At 42.0% G+C, this 18,471-nt stretch overlaps 1 protein-coding gene across 1 annotated transcript in view; it reads left to right on the top strand.

Annotated features, from left to right (window-relative positions):
- Positions 1–377: 377 nt before the first annotated feature.
- Positions 378–18,471, top strand: part of LOC121631669 (brain-enriched guanylate kinase-associated protein) — a 43,189-nt gene continuing 25,095 nt past the window's right edge. The window contains exons 1-3 of the mRNA XM_041972666.1: positions 378–453; positions 10,850–11,086; positions 17,097–17,258. Coding sequence (XP_041828600.1) covers positions 11,016–11,086; positions 17,097–17,258 — 233 coding nt within the window. The 5' untranslated portion in view covers positions 378–453; positions 10,850–11,015. The remainder of the gene's footprint in view (positions 454–10,849; positions 11,087–17,096; positions 17,259–18,471) is intronic.

The raw sequence follows: 18,471 nt of genomic DNA, 5'->3' as shown, positions 1-18,471 counted from the left end.
AAACAGCTGATAGGAGGTACTCCACAGCATGGCAGCATCAGATAAATCTGCTTGATAAATACATCTAATAATTCCCCATTTTTCCTTTTCTTCCTGCCAGGAATCTGAGGGGGAAATGCAACATGACACAAGGTTAGCTAATTTCACTTTTACCCCTTCTTCTCCCAGCTTTGACACCTCCACCGCACCTCTCGTCCCTCTCCTTCTCTCCATCACTGCCATAGCCCCTCCTCTTTCTACACACTTCCTCTTGCTCTGTTCAAATCCCAGCTCCCTCTCTCATTTTCTCTCTCCATGCCCCCCCACCTCCCTCCCACACACACCCCCCTCTCTGCCTACGAGCCTGTCTCCAGTCAGAGTCTTCTTCTAAATGCATGCTGCTCTGAGGGGATGTACAGGCACATGAATATAGTGATCTCATCAGCTGAAAATGAGGCGAAAAGCACATAAACGGTAAGGCAAGAAAGCAGAGAAGTGCATGCCTGGATTCATTAGCTGCTCTGAGATGAATGAGTGTGGTTGCTTTGCCTTACTTGTAAAAATAATGATTGTTTGGAGTCATAGAGGATAGTGTGCTGTGACAAAAGCATTGAATAGCCTGCTAAACATTCAACAATACAGTATGACTGGAGAGTTGGGAGGAATATGTTTGAGTAATTTGAAGCTTTTCTGGTTGGAACTCACTGCAGCAAAGAGGCTGCTCAAGTACGGTTTGTTTCGGCTGGAGTAAATCATCTGTTGTTTGGTTATTTCTTTGTTTATTCATTTCTGCTCAGTCGAATCAGCTGTCATTTGAATTTTGTTAGTGTGAGACTAATGAGGCACCAAATGTTTTCACAACCCTGAATTGACTCTCTTATTCATGGGCAAGATAAGACCACAGAGAGGCAATTATGGCTAAACAAGCGCATCATGAGAAAAAAAGTTGCTCTCATTAAACAAACTCCTCACCTTGTACAGATTATGGAAAACAGACAGAGCAGCAAATGAGAATCTATAATAAGGTGTTTTACCTGATAATTTGAGAGAAGACTGTTTTTACAGAGTAATTCATCTTTATGTCCTGCCTCTTGGTGGCCCTATACTCTGGATGTCAGCATAACATGATCATAACATATTGAAGTTAATTGCTTTCACCTCTGGTTTTAACTTCCAGCTAGTGAGGAAACATTGATTTTGCAGATGATTCCCTGCTTCCTGTTATATAATTAAAGCAAATAGCACATCAAATCAGATGCCATCCAGGGGGAAATTTTGGGTCTTTGAAGTGAGTTTTGAACTTCCTGCATTGTGGAAAGAGCTTTAATTGCTATAATGGTGAGAGGCGAATGAACAATGTGTGCTAACCCTTGTGGCACTTTGAGTAATGTTAGCTTTTAATTAATTGGTTGAAAGGAATGGCACAAAAATTGTATCTAGTCTATTGAGCTTTACTACTGTGCTGCATGTGGAGTTAACCATTAAAACATCCAACATTCGTCATAGAATCACCACATAATCCAATTCAATTTTGAACATTTTTGTATATAATTTACCACAAAAATTCTGTTTTTAAGAAGAAGTTTTATGATTTCATTGCAAAATACTTTTTAAAAATAGACTTACAAGTGCCGAAGGGTGTCTAAACAAACCACCAGCAGCAACATCATGCTCCTCTGGAGTTTTTTTTTTAAAGTTTCTTGTCAATAAGCTACAGCTAGTCACCACTTTGTTCTTCACTTGCACGTTGAGTAAAATCAGTACGATGACAAAACGGTTCAAAATCTTCACATGCAGTGTGACTGATATGAACAGGACATGACAGAATGAGCACATTAGCCAAATAAAAGTCTGATTTCATGAAATTTTTGACTTTTATGTTAAAGCAGATAATTGAAAACACACCGTAAGGCTAGCATTTTCCATCTTGTACTAATTTTCCACTTCAAAGCTTTGTGCATAGATTGCTGTAGCAACTGCTCTTCCTTTATTTTTAGATTACTGATACATACAATACTTTATCTGGTGATTTATGGATCCTGCGCCCTTGTTCCAATCAGACAGAGGGAGGGCTGACAGACGACAATATAGTTGTCATTGTCAAAGTAAAATTGAAGGCTGAAATAGTGAAGCTCAGTGAGCATATTGTGTACATAATGTGCATCGTAGGCTTTAAAAGAAGAAAGATAAATAAGATAGAATAAAACAGCTTGCTAGCAGATGAAAAGGTTAGATTTCTACTTTCTACTTCTTTTTTAAAAATGACATCAAAATTCTTGATGTGTCAAGTCAGTTTTTCAGAGTTCATGAGTCCAAGGGTAGAGGAGGCGTCTTCATGTCAACATGGCCATGAGAAATTACAGCAAAATGGCCGAGATTAGTTGCAAATAAATCAAGGGCACAACGGTGATTAAAATTGTACAAACACCCAAAGATTATTTTCTTTTAATTAGGTCTCTGAACAATATTCAATCTATCCATGATCCACTTTGCCAAAACCACCAACCCCTTAGAGACATCACTAGCCTGCATTGCCTCACTTCAGCTTTGAGGAATATGCCTGAAGAGACTTTGTTTGTTCTTCTCTCATCTTTCCCTAAGCCAGGCATGTAGCCTCCAAAAGCAGATGCCATGCAAAGTTTCCCTTCAGGTTAGCCTGAAGCAGTTTACCACCTCCTTGCGCTCTCATTATTCTGCTTAATTATTTCCAAGTTAGAAAGATCAGGAATTTATGGAGTACCATTTGTGAGGGCAGACTACAGCAGCATCTGGAAAGGGTTGGCTTTTTCTGAGTATGTACAGGTGCTTGTTCTGATTTGCCCCCCTGTGATTCACATGTCTAAGTCTTCAGGCTCCTCCTCTGTTTGACTTCTTACCTTGCCACCCTCATTGCTCCCTGGACTATTTGAGATACGCCGACCAGCCAGCAGCATTTATTCAGCCCCATCAAAGCCAACAGGGCAGGGTCAGCTGAGCAGCGTAAGCCTCTGGAGCTCACTTATACAGCAGACCTCAAGTCTCCTATAACCACCGTCTATGTTTTATATGTCAGAGCAGGATGACATGTGGTATTTTTATTGCCACAAAAAAAAAATTCTTCCTCTATGAGGTTTTAACCTGCAGCATAGCCTTTCAGATTTAGCTCAAATTGTTGTCATTATTGCATTTGCTCTTCATCTTCATCTTGAGCTCTTCTGTTCAGCTGCTTGTTTCAAAAGGTACTCCCATTATATGAACCCTAATTTGTTCATATAAGCCTCTATTATATGTTGTGCTGCAAAAGACTTGTTTCACCTGGCAAGAGGCCTTTTGTCAAACATCCAGCACACTAACCAGCTACATGTTGAACAATCTGTGCACATATTGCAGCCATTACACCTCAATAAATACTTCATTGCACCCTGGAGGGCCATGCATGCTGCTGTATGTTCAGCCTACATGCACATAATCACACTAACTCCTCATGGCCTCTTTTGGCCTGATGTGTGCTGGATTTTAAAGGATTCTGTATGGGATGTAATAATTGATTGAAAAGAAATTTGAAACATGCAGGATTCTTTTAGAAAAATTGGATAGCATTTCTACGCTCTGCAGTGCTGTGCTTTATTACTGTACTATATTGGAGCTAGATGGGACCTATATTCAGGGATTAGATTTAAAAGCTGTGACGTTATGATGTCTGTAGATAATTCAATTGACAGTTTAATGTATAGCTGATTAAAACGTTTTTATGAAAGCATGCAACGTCAACAAATTACGTGTCCACTCATAATTATAGAAACCTTTTTATTATTATTATTATTTTGAACATTTCAGCATTATTTTTGGAAACTTAATGATACTAACTTTGTGTTATATATTAAAACAGTGGCAAGTAACTAGTAGCTTTGTAAAGATAAAGCAGTCAAATGTTATTCTCATCAGTGTGCAGCCTCTCTCTTACTGCATGAAGTTAAGTTTATGGTTTCAATATTTGACCCTAAGAATCGCAGTGAGCTTCAAAGTTGACTTTACAAATCTGCTGCTTTGATATTGGTCCAACCAGTCCAGCATGTCCCATTGTTTTTATAACCTATTGCATGCTGCACAAGTGGTCCATTTATAAAACAGGAAGATCTTAGGAGAAGAATGTTTAAACAGATTCATCTCCATGGGTATCTGTATGACCCACCAAAAACAAAGAATGTACAATTTAAAAAAAAAATAAAAATGAAAACAGCTACTATAAACTACTATAAGTAACTGAAATCCCTGTGTACTCTGCTTCAGTTTATTAGTAGCAACTCCTGTACAGCGTCTGTTTAGGATTAAGACTACAGTACATGTACACATACATAATTAATATAAAAGGTTATGCTTACGTGTTTTACTAACCACTAAACAACTACAATCTACGATATATTAAAGAAGCTCTGAAATTAACATAGATTAGTTAGTTTACAGCTTTTTATACACTTTTAAACAAGCAAGGCAATTGCTCTTTGTTCTCTGCCAGGCTACGAACAGAGGTACATCACAGCTGTGTTGTTGTGGCAACCTCTGTGAGATCTAAATTCACCCTCTTTCACTTAATTTTAACAATGGAGACATCTTAACACAGCCTTCGAATATCTTACACTAACATACACTGTGAGTTGTGTGAATCTTTCCTTCAGCAAACTGCATCTGTCTTTCCTGTCCGTCTGACTGTGGTTGCTTGTTTGTAAGGTTATTAAAAAGGACTGAGAAACTCTTGGCCTGTAGCATTAAGTAGTTCAGACATAAGAATGTATTTTTTATTGCATTGAATAAACAGAAAGAGAGAAGATAACTCATCAATATACACAGAGACGGCAATGTGGAACATTTGTTTTTACCACTTTATTACCTCTGCTAAGACAGAGGCTGTTTTCGGTGGGCGTCATTGGCATCATTGGCAAATAAAGCAAATTACAAAATGGCATCATGGTAGATGTTACCGACACTAACAGCTTACCAAGATTGCTGCCATTAAAGAAAATGCAAATTTCTTCAGTAACTTCAAGACTATTCTAGCCATTTGCTTGTGTGTGTGTGTGTGTGTGTGTGTGTGTGTGTGTGTGTGTGTGTGTGTGTGTGTGTGTGTGTGTGTGTGTGCACAGACATACTTAAAGTAAATGGTCATTTAAGCCAAAATAGATGGGGGCCAGTAAGCTAGTGTAGTTTACACATCACTAACTTCAAAAAGAAGGAAACACTGGGCAAATGTGTATTTTCTACTAATAAAAGTCCTTTCAGTTGTAAGGAGACATACTGTGTGTATGTCTAGGTGATGTAATTACCAGACAATTGGCATTCCCGCTGCACCAACTCAGAAAAAAATTCACTTCTTTAAAGTAGCTAATTTGTGAGCATCTGCAATTATGCCGTATGAAGCTAGAAAATCACAAACCAATTGTAAAACCTTGCACCATGTGAACGCCAGCTAATTTTGCCATAATGGTTGATAAACTACACATATTAATGCGCTATTTCCCAAGCAAACATATTGATAACAACTTGATGATATTCACCCTGGAAACTTAATACACACAACATATATTAGAAAGAAATTTATTAGAGACAACAATGGACTACAGGTGGTGCAGCCATCTTAAAATGTGGAATCTCTGGGTCATGAGATCTCTGTTTACAGAAAAAAGGAAAGTGTCATTTCTGGTAAATTTCCTTTGGAAAATGACAACAGGAACACACCAGTAGCTGACAGAGAATTTAGACTGGATCAAACCGATAATTAGGCCTGTCGCGATAAGCAATAAGTCAATTAATTGAACGATAAGAAAATAAGAGCACGATAAGTTTGCCGGCCGCGATAATTTTTTTTCGTCCCCCCTTTACCATAGACTGTGTATGACAATAGGTTTCACTATGGAGTATTTCGACTAAACGCTCTGGTTTCTTGCGGAGTGATCTCTCTAGTGTCACACTTGACTGCAGCATGTTGCAGCACGAGCCGGTAAGCCGCATTTGTTTTGCACGGCTGCCAACACGCAATGGCCATGAGACTTGCGTATTTAAGTGGCTTCTCACGCTCTCGCGCTAAACCTCCGATTCTCATGCTGAAATATGTAAATAATAGATGCAAGCATCTCCTCTTTTATTGTTTCGCTGCTTCCCACATGTAAGCAGAACACACACATTCTAGCTTACGACGTCAGTACAAAGCCCCCACTTCCTGGTCTACCGTAATAACCCCTGTAATCCGCAGGCACATTACGCAAATAGAATCAGCCTATATACTACCGTATATGACAAAATACACATTAAGAGCAATGCCGGCTAATCGAGAGGTTTGGGAGGATTCCCAGTGGGCCGCATAACTTTTGGGCCGGTGTCCCGGCGTATGTGAATGTGGTATCCCAGCTAACTGCTGGGTTGTAGTTACTTATAAGGCCAACAGAGGGCAGAATGACTTTGTTTCACAAGCAGTAGATTTTGAAGAGCAGAAGAAGAACACGGGTTTTTGTTCGATGTAAAGTGCTGAAGTTTGGTTCGTCATTAAAACCGGCATGCTTGTCTACTTGTCTGGAGTTTATTTGAAGATGCAACAGTGAAAAAGGCGCTTTTATTTATTTAGTTTATTGACCTTTGAAAATGTGTACTTGCATTATTACGGCATATGTCACTATATTAGTTGAGAATGGTCTCAAAATGACACATTAGCGCTCTGCGCAATATTATCGTTTATCGCGATAATTTCTGAGAAAATTTATCGTACAGCTAAATTTGTTATCGTGACAGGCCTACCGATAATCCACAGCCCTGCATTTTCCCCCACCGGCCATAGCTGGAACAGCCTTAATCAAATTAGAGCCATAGTATTTAATGGCTCTTCAAAACATAAATGAATTGATAAATAAAATCAGTGCATGTAAAGTAAAAAAAAAGAAGACTGGTGATCAAATAAAAAAAACATGAGAGATAAGAAACACTTCATGTTTTTCACAATGACAAAGAAATCTGCAGCCTTGCTTTGTTTTTTATGAATGCACAAACTATGTCAAATGTTTATACAGAATTTATGTGCTAAATGGTCTTTATAAGGTTTTCTTATTATATCTGATGTTGCATTACAATGCCCAAGACTGAAACATGGCTAACTTTTCTTAAGATATTTGTATTAGTAAAAGAAGGGTACTTAATTTATTTTGAAATAAACCAACAGTGATTTAAAGTTCAGTAGAGAAAGATTTAACTTCATACCCATGGTGTTGGAACCACAACGGTGTCTGAGAAGTAGACTGTCAAATGAATGATGACTTGGAAGTTGCTGATGGCATTAATCTTCTGAAAGAGGAAGGCATGGGAAAACCTGCTGCTTATTTGGCTTTATTGAGAGTTGTTTAATCTAGCTAAGCTGTTCTTCCACCTCATTCATTTAATTTTAACGCAACAAAATTAACACCTTTGCTGTCCTCCAAGCTATAACATTATGGTTTACTGTCTGTGTGTGCTGCTCACTTAATAGCAGATTTCAGGAGGGAATGGCACTGTGGCTATTAAAGTTTAATGGCCTTATTTAGTCCCTGTGAATAGTATATGTGGCAGGTAGTAACTCTTCCTTGCTTACCTACTGTGGCTCATTACTAGTAAATCAGCATCCATAAGGCTACCCATTGTAAATGCAAGATAGATGCTGGCTGCCACTGACCTTTAGATAGTTAAATATTAAGTCTTTTTCTGAATTAAACTGCTATTGAGGCAAAGAGAGAAACTGCAGAGTGAAAGATGTTTTTGGATTTTATACTGTAATGTAAATTTCACTTTACATCTGTTCTGGCCCTGGTACTTTTTATCAATTGTGGCAAGTTGCAGCATTTAGGAAAAATATTTCAGGTAAACATATTACTTTTTCCTGTTAAATCTAATGAGACAGTGAAGAGAGAACAGCATGCTTAATTTATATATTCTTTGCTGTCGTGTGGTTCTTTGTTTTTCTATTTCAGTGTTTGCTTAACCATACCTGAGGCACTGAGAACTGCTGTTTGTCCCCCAGTGGAAGGAGTTATGATACAGCACGGGTAGAGTTCGCCATATACGCAGCAAAAGAAGTGTGTGTGTGTCAAAATATTTCTATACAGCCACTTTTTCTTGCAAATTTAGAAACTCTTCTTCTCTTTCTTGTTGTCTTCCTCTGTTACTTGCAGATAAGAAAACAGCTAAAGCAGCCACAATAAATGTGTTCCCAGAAAATGCCATTGTTTCCTGAGCAAAAGCTGAGGGGTGATTAAAAATAATATGTATTGGTGGCATTAAAAATGAAGCAGGTAACAAAACATTCAATTCATTTTGTTGTTGAACTGCTACCCTGCTACTTGTGGGCACTGATAAAAGTTTCGCTCCTGGCAAACGATTTCTGTTTATGCATCTACACCTGCTGGGCTCTTAAGAATACCCCATAGTGGTTTTAATAGTGTAACATAAATTACCATAGACTGTAAATAAACCAAACAATAAAACCCCCATGGCATCTTCCTCTTGTTTGCAAGCTACCAATTAAAAGCTTAAAAGATGGATGTTGTCACCTTACTCCGTGGCAGGTCTGAGCAATGTCAGTTGAATGTGTATGACAATGTTTTTATATACATATCACCTGTCAGAACCAAGGAGAGAAAATGGAGAGGAGGTAATTCAGGTTTACCACAGCAGGACCTTCATCAGCTACCTGATGATGATGATAATGGCAGAAGCTGTGGTAAGCTGCACTGCATCACCAAGGTTCTGTTCTGAGTAAAGAGATTCATTAAAACCATTAAGTCTGAGTCATACAGGAAAGTTAGCGGGGAACATGTTAGCTGTTTACAAAGTTACGATAAAGTGACAAAACATGTCAGTACAACATCAGTTTTGTTACTATGTTAGTTTGTCTCATTACATTTATAAAATTTGTTAATGATTCCAGTTTTTCTAGCAGAACAGCTGGTTAACTGGTTGTGTTGACTGGTTAAAATAGCAGATCTTAAATTTAGTTCTTTTATTGTCTTCCTAAACTAAACTAAAGTTCAGGAAAAGTTCTTGAACTAGCTGCTGACTCACTGGACTATAGTGAGTCAGCAGCTTTCTCATTTACTCTATCAGCCTGTTTGTTATTGGTTGTGGGCTGATGGTCAGATACTTTTGGGGCAAAATGTTCTAGTCACAGCTTCTGTGTAGGTCTTTGTGGACAATTCACAGAAACTAAACTATTTTTAAGATAGTCTGTTAATCTACATGTTTGTACTGATGCGGCTGTTTGACTTCTTGCCACAGAATCCATTATTTCAGGACCTGACTGAATCATTATATTTAAGTAAAATTTTCATTCAGTTTTATTTTTTATCCTGGTTGAGATAACATCTCCAGAAGAGGAGAGCAGGCAACAGACACAGAGACACTGTTTTTACACTTTGTTTTTATCTGATCCATCATTTCCCTATTCTGTTCTTTCTATTTTCTTTCTCCATCAAACACAAAGTAGGATGAACGCCTCTCTAATGTTCATCACTGTGCTGGAGTATAGATTTTTATTTTATTAACAAACTACCGTACACTTTTTGGATTAATTTAATGTGCCTACCATCACTGATTCCTGCTCACTTACTGCATGGTTTTACTGGTTTTAAGGAGTTGTACATTTGATATTTACATTTAAGGGAACAAAGACTTGTGGTGTACATGATTGTTTATGGGCCAGCTTGGGCCAGTCCACCCCTGCTTTTAACAAAGGGGCAGCTATAACTCAGAGAGAAATGTGGTTGTGTAATAGTTAATCCAATCCCCTGGCTTCCTCGGACTACATTTTGAAGTTTCTTTGGCCTCCGATGAATCCAATAGTGTGTGAATTAGAATAAAAAGTGTGTAGCCTGTAACTGTATAGAAGAAGTGTTGTTTGCATCTGTGTGTAAATGTGATTCGTAGTGTTAAAAACCATTTTAAGTGGTTGGTAAGACTAGAAAATCACTGTATGAATAGAGCTCATTTATCATTTGTAATTTCATCACCAACTTCCAGTTTCTGGTTCCTCATTTCAGATAAACTGACTATAGGTGTTTCTGTCACTTGTAATGGTGTAAATTAAACTAATGCTAATTCCAAAGCTCTTCCAGTAGGTTTACAGCTTGCTCAGCTAGTACTGTCTCATTCTAACATATTCCAGTTTAGCAGCGTAGCTTTCTCAGTCTTGCTTTTATCAAACATTTCTTTTTTTGCAGGATTTTAACATTTCCTGGACTTGTCACATCTTATCTTAGCAAGCCGCAACAAATGTGCCTGCATAAAGAGACGTGTTCACACCTGTGGAAGTTTATTTAGGCATTTTATGCTTGCTAGTGACAGGTTATTAAGTTCTTACAATGCGGGAGACCTGAGTTCAAGCCTAGCACTGCAGGGGAAATGGAAACACACACGCATTAATCATAACACTGATTTATTGAGGAATAACGTCTACAGTCAGCTGGTCGATAATTCCCTTCCATAGAGTCCTGCTCTTTGTGTCTCTGTTTCATTGCTCCCAGCAAACAGTAATTGAAAGCCATAAACAATTACTTTAAAAGAAAGTAGTAGTGATCTAAACAAATAATCTCTACATTCAATGTTAAAGATTTCTTTTGTGTAAGTAGTACTGGGATTATTTTAAAAAATTTGTGCTCATAGAACAATGGGGGGAAAAGAAAGTTCAACTTGAGGCGGAATAATTTGCTTAAAGTTTCCTTACTGAGCTTTTCTAATTGATTGCCCAGCTCTGCTCTCTCATACTGAGCACGTTCATTTTCTGAACATGGACAAATTCTGTTTTTTCTCTGGCGTCAACATAATGATATGCATTGCTAAATCTGTGGGACTTCAAAGCCGTTTTTCTCTGCTCTCTTGCCAGGGTCATCACAGGTAGCCAACAACTATCTGCCTCCCCAGGCATGACTTAAAGCTTTGAGTGTTGGTCTGTAGTTTGAGTTCAAATCTGGCTTCAACATTCAATCGACCAGCAACAGCAGAAGAAGCAACAGCTACACACACATGTAAGACGAGGCACAGAGAAAACTATGAAAAAGATATATATTGGCAAAACAGCCCTGAAAACCCAGAGAAATGGTTGCAAGCATCAAAAACGAAGGTAAGATGAGTCAGTCTGGAGAGTTTCTTAAACTCTAAATATCATCCTCATTACTGGTGAATCCATTTTATTCATTTTAACTCAGATATGGATTCATACTGGGAGGTCATGACCATGAACAAGCTATGAAAAACAGAATGTTGCATCTATTCATCCCCATTCCCATTCATTCATCTTCATAACTTTTCATGGGTCTGCTGACATCTGCATTCAAGTAAACACTGCTCTGCATTTGAACAACACAAATGCCAACAAAAAAACTGAATAAACTAAAACAAAGACAGTGGGTGGGTGCTGAGACTTATTTAAAATGGTATTATATAGTGAAAGCAGCCCAGAGCAAATTCCATATGTACTTATAATACCTCTCTGGCTCATCGCTATGTTATATTTCAACACACTTCTTGCAGTTAGACAATAGGAAGATAAAGATTTTGTTTTGTTTTGGCTGCCTATTGCCAATTGTGGTTTCTTTCCGTTATTGAATGATGAAGCTGTGGAAAGTGTCTCCTGCCAGATAGAGGCCATAATCGTTCCAGGCTTTTGACAAGGCAACGAAACATGTTGCATCTATCCTCATAGTAATGTCCATCCATCCATCCATCCATTCTCTTCCGCTTATCCGGAGTCGGGTCGCGGGGGCAGCTGCCTAAGCAGGGAAACCCAGACTTCCCTCTCCCCGGCCACATTCACCAGCTCATCCGAAGGGATCCCGAGGCGTTCCCAGGCCAGCCGAGAGATGTAGTCTGTCCAGCGTGTCCTGGGTCTGCCCCGGGGCCTCCTTCCGGTGGGACGTGCCCGGAACACCTCACCAGGGAGGCGTCCAGGAGGCATCCTAACCAGATGCCCGAGCCACCTCATCTGGCTCCTCTCGATGTGGAGGAGAAGCGGCTCTACTCTGAGCCCCTCCCGGATCACCGAGCTTCTCACCCTATCTCTAAGGGAGAGCCCGGCCACCCTGCGGAGGAAACTCATTTCGGCCGCTTGTATTCGAGATCTCGTTCTTTCGGTCATTACCCACAGCTCATGACCATAGGTGAGGGTAGGAACGTAGATCGACCGGTAAATCGAGAGCTTTGCCTTTCGGCTCAGCTCTCTCTTCACCACGACAGACCGATGCAGAGCCCGCATCACTGCGGACGCCGCACCGATCCGCCTGTCGATCTCTCGCTCCATCCTTCCCTCACTCGTGAACAAGACCCCGAGATATGTAAACTCCTCCACTTGGGGCAGGACCCCATCGCAGACCCGGAGAGAGCACTCCACCCTTTTCCGGCTGAGGACCATGGTCTCGGATTTGGAGGTGCTGATTCTCATCCCAGCCGCTTCACACTCGGCTGCAAATTGCTCCAGTGCGAGCTGAAGATCACGTCCCGATGAAGCCAACAGAACCACGTCATCTGCAAAGAGCAGAGACCCAATCCTGAGGCCACCGAACCGGATCCCCTCGACACCTCGGCTGCGCCTAGAAATTCTATCCATAAAAGTTATGAACAGAATCGGTGACAAAGGACAGCCTTGGCGGAGTCCAACCCGCACTGGAAACGATTCTGATTTATTGCCGGCAATGCGGACCAAGCTCTGACACCGGTCGTACAGGGACCGGACAGCTCTTACAAGCGAGTCCGGCACTCCATACTCCCGGAGTACCCCCCACAGGAGTCCCCGGGGAACACGGTCAAATGCCTTCTCCAAATCCACAAAACACATGTAGATTGGTTGGGCAAACTCCCATGCCCCCTCGAGGACCCCAAAGAGGGTGTAGAGCTGGTCCACTGTTCCACGACCAGGACGAAAACCACACTGCTCCTCCTCAATTCGAGGTTCGACTATCTGACGGACCCTCCTCTGCAGCACCCCTGAATAGACCTTACCGGGGAGGCTGAGGAGTGTGATCCCCCTGTAGTTGGAGCACACCCTCCGGTCCCCCTTTTTGAAGAGGGGTACCACCACCCCAGTCTGCCAGTCCAGGGGGACTGCCCCCGATGTCCACGCGATGCCGCAGAGGCGTGTCAACCAAGACAGCCCTACGGAATCCAGAGCCTTAAGGAACTCTGGGCGGACCTCATCCACCCCCGGGGCCTTGCCACCAAGGAGATTTTTAACCACCTCAGCGACCTCAGCCCCAGAGATAGGCGAGCCAGCACCAGCTACCCCAGACTCTGCTTCCTCATCAGAAGACGTGTTGGTGGGATTGAGGAGGTCTTCGAAGTATTCCCTCCACCGCCTCACAACGTCTCGAGTCGAGGTCAGCAGCCCCCCATCCCCACTGTACACAGTGTTGACGGAGCACTGCTTTCCCCTCCTGAGCCGCCGGATGGTGGACCAGAATCTCCTCGAAGCCGTCCGGAAGTCATTCTCCATGGCCTCTCCAAACTCCTCCCACGCCCGAGCTTTTGCCTTAGCGACCGCCGAAGCCGCGCTCCGCTTAGCCCGCCGATACCCATCAGCTGCCTCTGGAGTCCCACAGGCCAAAAAGGCCCGATAGGACTCCTTCTTCAGCTTGACGGCATCCCTTACTGTCGGTGTCCACCAACGAGTTCGGGGGTTACCGCCACGACAGGCACCGACGACCTTACGGCCACAGCTGCGGCTGGCCGCCTCGACAATAGAGGCACGGAACACAGCCCATTCAGACTCAATGTCCCCCGCCTCACCCGGGACTTGGTTGAAGCTCTGCCGGAGATGGGAGTTGAAACTCCTTCTGACAGGGGACTCTGCCAGACGTTCCCAGCAGACCCTCACAACACGCTTGGGCCTGCCAGGCCTGACCGGCATCCTCCCCCACCATCTGAGCCAACTCACCACCAGGTGGTGATCAGTTGACAGCTCCGCCCCTCTCTTCACCCGAGTGTCCAGGACATGCGGCCGCAAGTCCGACGACACGACTACAAAGTCGATCATCGAACTGCGGCCTAGAGTGTCCTGGTGCCAAGTGCACATGTGGACACTCTTATGTCTGAACAAGGTGTTCGTTATGGACAATCCATGACGAGCACAGAAGTCCAACAACAAAACACCACTCGGATTCAGATCAGGGGGGCCGTTCCTCCCAATCACGCCCCTCCAGGTCTCGCTGTCATTGCCCACGTGAGCATTGAAGTCCCCCAGCAGAACGAGGGAGTCCCCAGAAGGAGTGCTCTCCAACACCCCCCCCAAGGACTCCAAAAAGGGTGGGTACTCTGAACTGCTATTTGGTGCATAAGCACAAACAACAGTCAGGACCCGTCCCCCCACCCGAAGGCGGAGGGAGGCTACCCTTTCGTCCACCGGGGTAAACCCCAACGTACAGGCGCCAAGTTGGGGGGCAATGAGCAGGCCTACACCTGCTCGGCGCCTCTCACCGGGAGCAACTCCAGAATGGAAGAGGGTCCAGCCCCTCTCGAGGGCAGTTGTTCCAGAGCCCAAGCTATGCGTCGAGGTGAGTCCAACTATATCTAGCCGGAACCGCTCAACCTCGCGCACCAGCTCAGGCTCCTTACCCGCCAGAGAGGTGACATTCCACGTCCCTAGAGCTAGCTTTTGCAGCCGAGGATCAGACCGCCAGGGTCCCCGCCTCTGGCAGCCGCCCAGCTCACAATGCACCCGACCCCTATGGCCCCTCCCGTAGGTGGTGAGCCCACGGGAGGAGAGGCCCATGTCTCCCTTTCGGGCTGAGCCCGACCGGGCCCCATGGGCAAAGGCCCGGCCACCAGGCGCTCGCCTCCGTGCCCCACCTCCAGGCCTGGCTCCAGAGGGGGGCCCCGGTGACCCACGTCCGGGCAAGGGAAACCTTGGTCCTTGTTTTTTCAACATCATAAGGGTTTTTGTGATTTTTGTGGTTTTGTGGTTTTGTGATTTTTGTCATAGTAATGTCATAAATCATAAATCTGGGATGGTGCATGCAGTCATCATTCCTGTTGGTTAACCAAGTATATGGAGAGCATAACCACAAGTCCAATAGACAAATTGAAAGATTCATATTTCAGTTTCTGCACTGTGTAAAGAAGCAAGGTGTGTAGGTGCATTGTGTTTTAACAGAATGTAGCTTCCAGTGTGCACCAGAGCATTATGTTGTAAACACAAGTGTTAAAGCAAAGCAGGACAATAATGATATGGTCAATATTGTGTGCACCCATATGTCCTCAGTATTACATGGGGGTAATGCCCAATATGTCTGAGGACTGCCATTTTATTGGTCAGTGCTGTTTAACACTGGTGTTTGAATTCTGTACAACAGCTATTTCCAACAGGCTTTACTTCTGTACTTGTGGCAGATCAAATAAGAAGCTTAAAATTGTTTGTTGCAAGATATCCCCACTAGATTTGAGTGGTTGAGCAGTGTTGTATTAGAAAAGGGCACACTATCAAATGCACTGAACAGCTGGCTTTAATAAAGGGGGCTTTATAAATCCAGCAGACATTAATAATCTGCCCTTATGATTAGTGGCAGTGCTTAAGCTGAAGACTCTGTTTACTCCTCTGTTATTCAGTAAGCTCTAACACTGAGCTGAAACATGACAAAGATTTGCTTTTATGGTTCTTTTGTGGTTCCATACCCCACACAATATCTGTCACTGCTTCAATCATGTTTTTTGTCTCCAGTTTGACACTGCTCTATATGGCTCCTTGCCTCAGCATGTTCACTTAAATTGACAAAAATATTTTGTAATAAAACCTAAACTAATATTTCTTTTAAACAAAAGATACCTCAGCATATGCATACATGGATTTCTTGAAGAGAATTAAGAAATGGCTGACGCTGCCTTCATGACTGCATTTTTTAAAGAGTGCAATTAAGAGTGAAATCAGAGGTGAAATAGCCAGTTCAGACTTAACCAAAGTTATAAAAGTCTGCCATTCTACTCTGTTACTCTTGCTAAATTAACATATTTTACAACAGTTTGTGCGCTGCACAGTATAACAATTTAATTGACAGGTACTTCCCTGGATTCACATTTATTAGCTGTACAATGATATAGTGACTTCTTGCTGCTTAATAAAGGGGATTTTCCTGCAGCTCATCAACCAGGTACCTAAATGTTAAGGGTGGATCATTGCCTCATCCATGTATTTACACAGCCCAGTCCACAGGTTTTTCTCTGTACACTTTTTCTTCTTCTATGGTGTCAGATTTGTAATTGGGGCTTTGGGCTAAGATTGGAAGGTGTACTCACTGAGCACGTTGGTTGGCTGCACTGAGCCATCAAACCTCTTCATGAGTCAAGTATCCATCAGTGTGGCAAAAAGCTAAATCCTCCAGAGCGCTCACTTCCTCTGCTCCCAATCTCAAGCCTTTCATTACCTCATCCATTCCCTCCATCATCCCTGTCAGTGTGTTTTCATCCCCCAGAAAAAAACTGCATCAAGTGTGCAAACTAAAAAGAAAAAAAAATTGACCTGTCTGGTATGTTGCTGTTGTTGATAGGGGTGGTGTTGAAACTGTCCTACTCTACTGGCCTCTCGCTCTCTCTCTCAATATCTCTTTTTGCTTTTTCTGTCTCTTTCTTTTTTTTTTTTTTTCTTTTTTTTTTCCTTAAAAGTTAACTCACATGCTCCATTCTATGTTTTAACCCCTACTTCTATGAATCACCCATAGCCTGTGTCTTGGGGCAAAAATCCATTCCTTTTCTTTCAGAGATTTGATGGGGCCATTGTGTAATGAAATTCATTACTACACCAGTGGAATCATGGGATTGGAATTTCCTCAGCTCTGATCCCTCCTTGTGAATGGGAAATTATTAGTATTCCATCCCCTTCTTCCCATTGGCCTCCCTGCTTGGCCTGGGACTTTTCTCAAACTAAATTACTATCCAGCTCCACTTCATTCCTTCCCCTCCTCCTTCTCCTCCTCACACAAGCAAATGAACATGTTACTCTTCCACTCTGCCTTTTCTGTTTGTATTTGCTTTATTTTCTCTCTTCTTGCCTCTATGAATCTCACTATCTTTGACCAAAATAAAAGTGCATCACCGTTGTGACTGTGTCCATTTCACTGCTGTTGTCTAAACTCTCTGTATCACCTATTCAGCTCTTTCCATGACCACAAAGATGACCTCCGTAAGCGCCTATCATATACCACCCACAAACTAGAGATGGTGGAAACAGAGTTTGACTCCACTCGGCAGTACCTTGAGACAGAGCTACGTCGAGCCCAGGAGGAACTGGAAAAATTTACAGAAAAACTTTGCAGGTACATGTATCCATGTGCACGACTCTGTGGGAATGTATGTAATGTATGAAAGTCTTGGTCTTAAGGAACAAAGTATAATAAACATGGTCAATAACAAAACATTGCATGCACACACCTCATTCACATGACCAATAAGAAATTATTAATGGAGTTCTTGTTCATGTGCGAGTGAACTAGCAAAACCATTATGTTCTGTAGGCTGAGACAATCCTTACCTTTGGTGGCCAATTTTAAAGTATTTATTTTCATTGAACCCACCTTGACCACAGACATAGTTTCTACCTGGGTTCCTTGAAATTTTTTACTCCACGATCATTACAGTTATAGCAATTTGTTATTAAAAAGCAATAAATTAGTCCCTCACTTTAAATGGTTTTCCCTCTCAGCTCCAGGGTAATGCGCTCTAAAGGTGAAAAAATTATTCTTCAAGCTTTTATAAGCTTGGAATATTTATTTAAGGAGGAAAAGCTGTAACATGGCAGCAAAGATATTGGTGACCTTCAAGCTTAATTTTTGAATTTACCAGCATGACAATAACTTCTGTGCAATGTAATTAACTGCAAATAATTCAACCCTCTTGGTGAGACAGAACTAAGTGTTCTCAGTGGCCATAGTGCAAATAAATATGAAAATACATGTGATTTAAATGAACTTTCTTGTCTGTTGCTAACAGCATGTAAACTGGGAACGAAGGTCACAGATGAGGGCTGTGGGGATTTTGATACCTTGAACTGAATTGAATGTCTGTCAAATCCTGCAAAATGTGATTCAGGATGGTTCTTATCCTCTGAAATGAATCATAGCACACAGCCCTGCTTCTCGTAATGGGAGGTTTTATTGGTTGTTTATATTCCATTACCGACATAAACCCATTTAGTCAAGTGTAACTGATTCTCTAATGTGCACCTTCTTTAGTTTTTCACATTTCTTTAGGATGTTTTATGATTTGTTTTAGCTAATGATCTTCACTGCCCACTCTCTCAATATATGTCTGGTTAATGGGGCCATTATTATAGGTTTATTAACACTCTCATAGGCCTTTAGGGCTAATGGGAAAATACACTACTGAGCTGAGAGGTGAGTCCATAAAGCACAAATCGAGAGGTAAGATCCTGTTCAACCATGCCTTTTGAAAGACTGGAGGTTCACAAAGAAGGCTAAACACAATAAGAAAAGAAGAGGAAGCTACAAATCAATTTTATTTCATATGGCC

This window comes from Melanotaenia boesemani, chromosome 20 (assembly GCF_017639745.1).
Source record: "Melanotaenia boesemani isolate fMelBoe1 chromosome 20, fMelBoe1.pri, whole genome shotgun sequence".
NCBI lineage: Eukaryota > Metazoa > Chordata > Actinopteri > Atheriniformes > Melanotaeniidae > Melanotaenia > Melanotaenia boesemani.
This window is presented reverse-complemented; position numbering and strand designations above follow the sequence as displayed.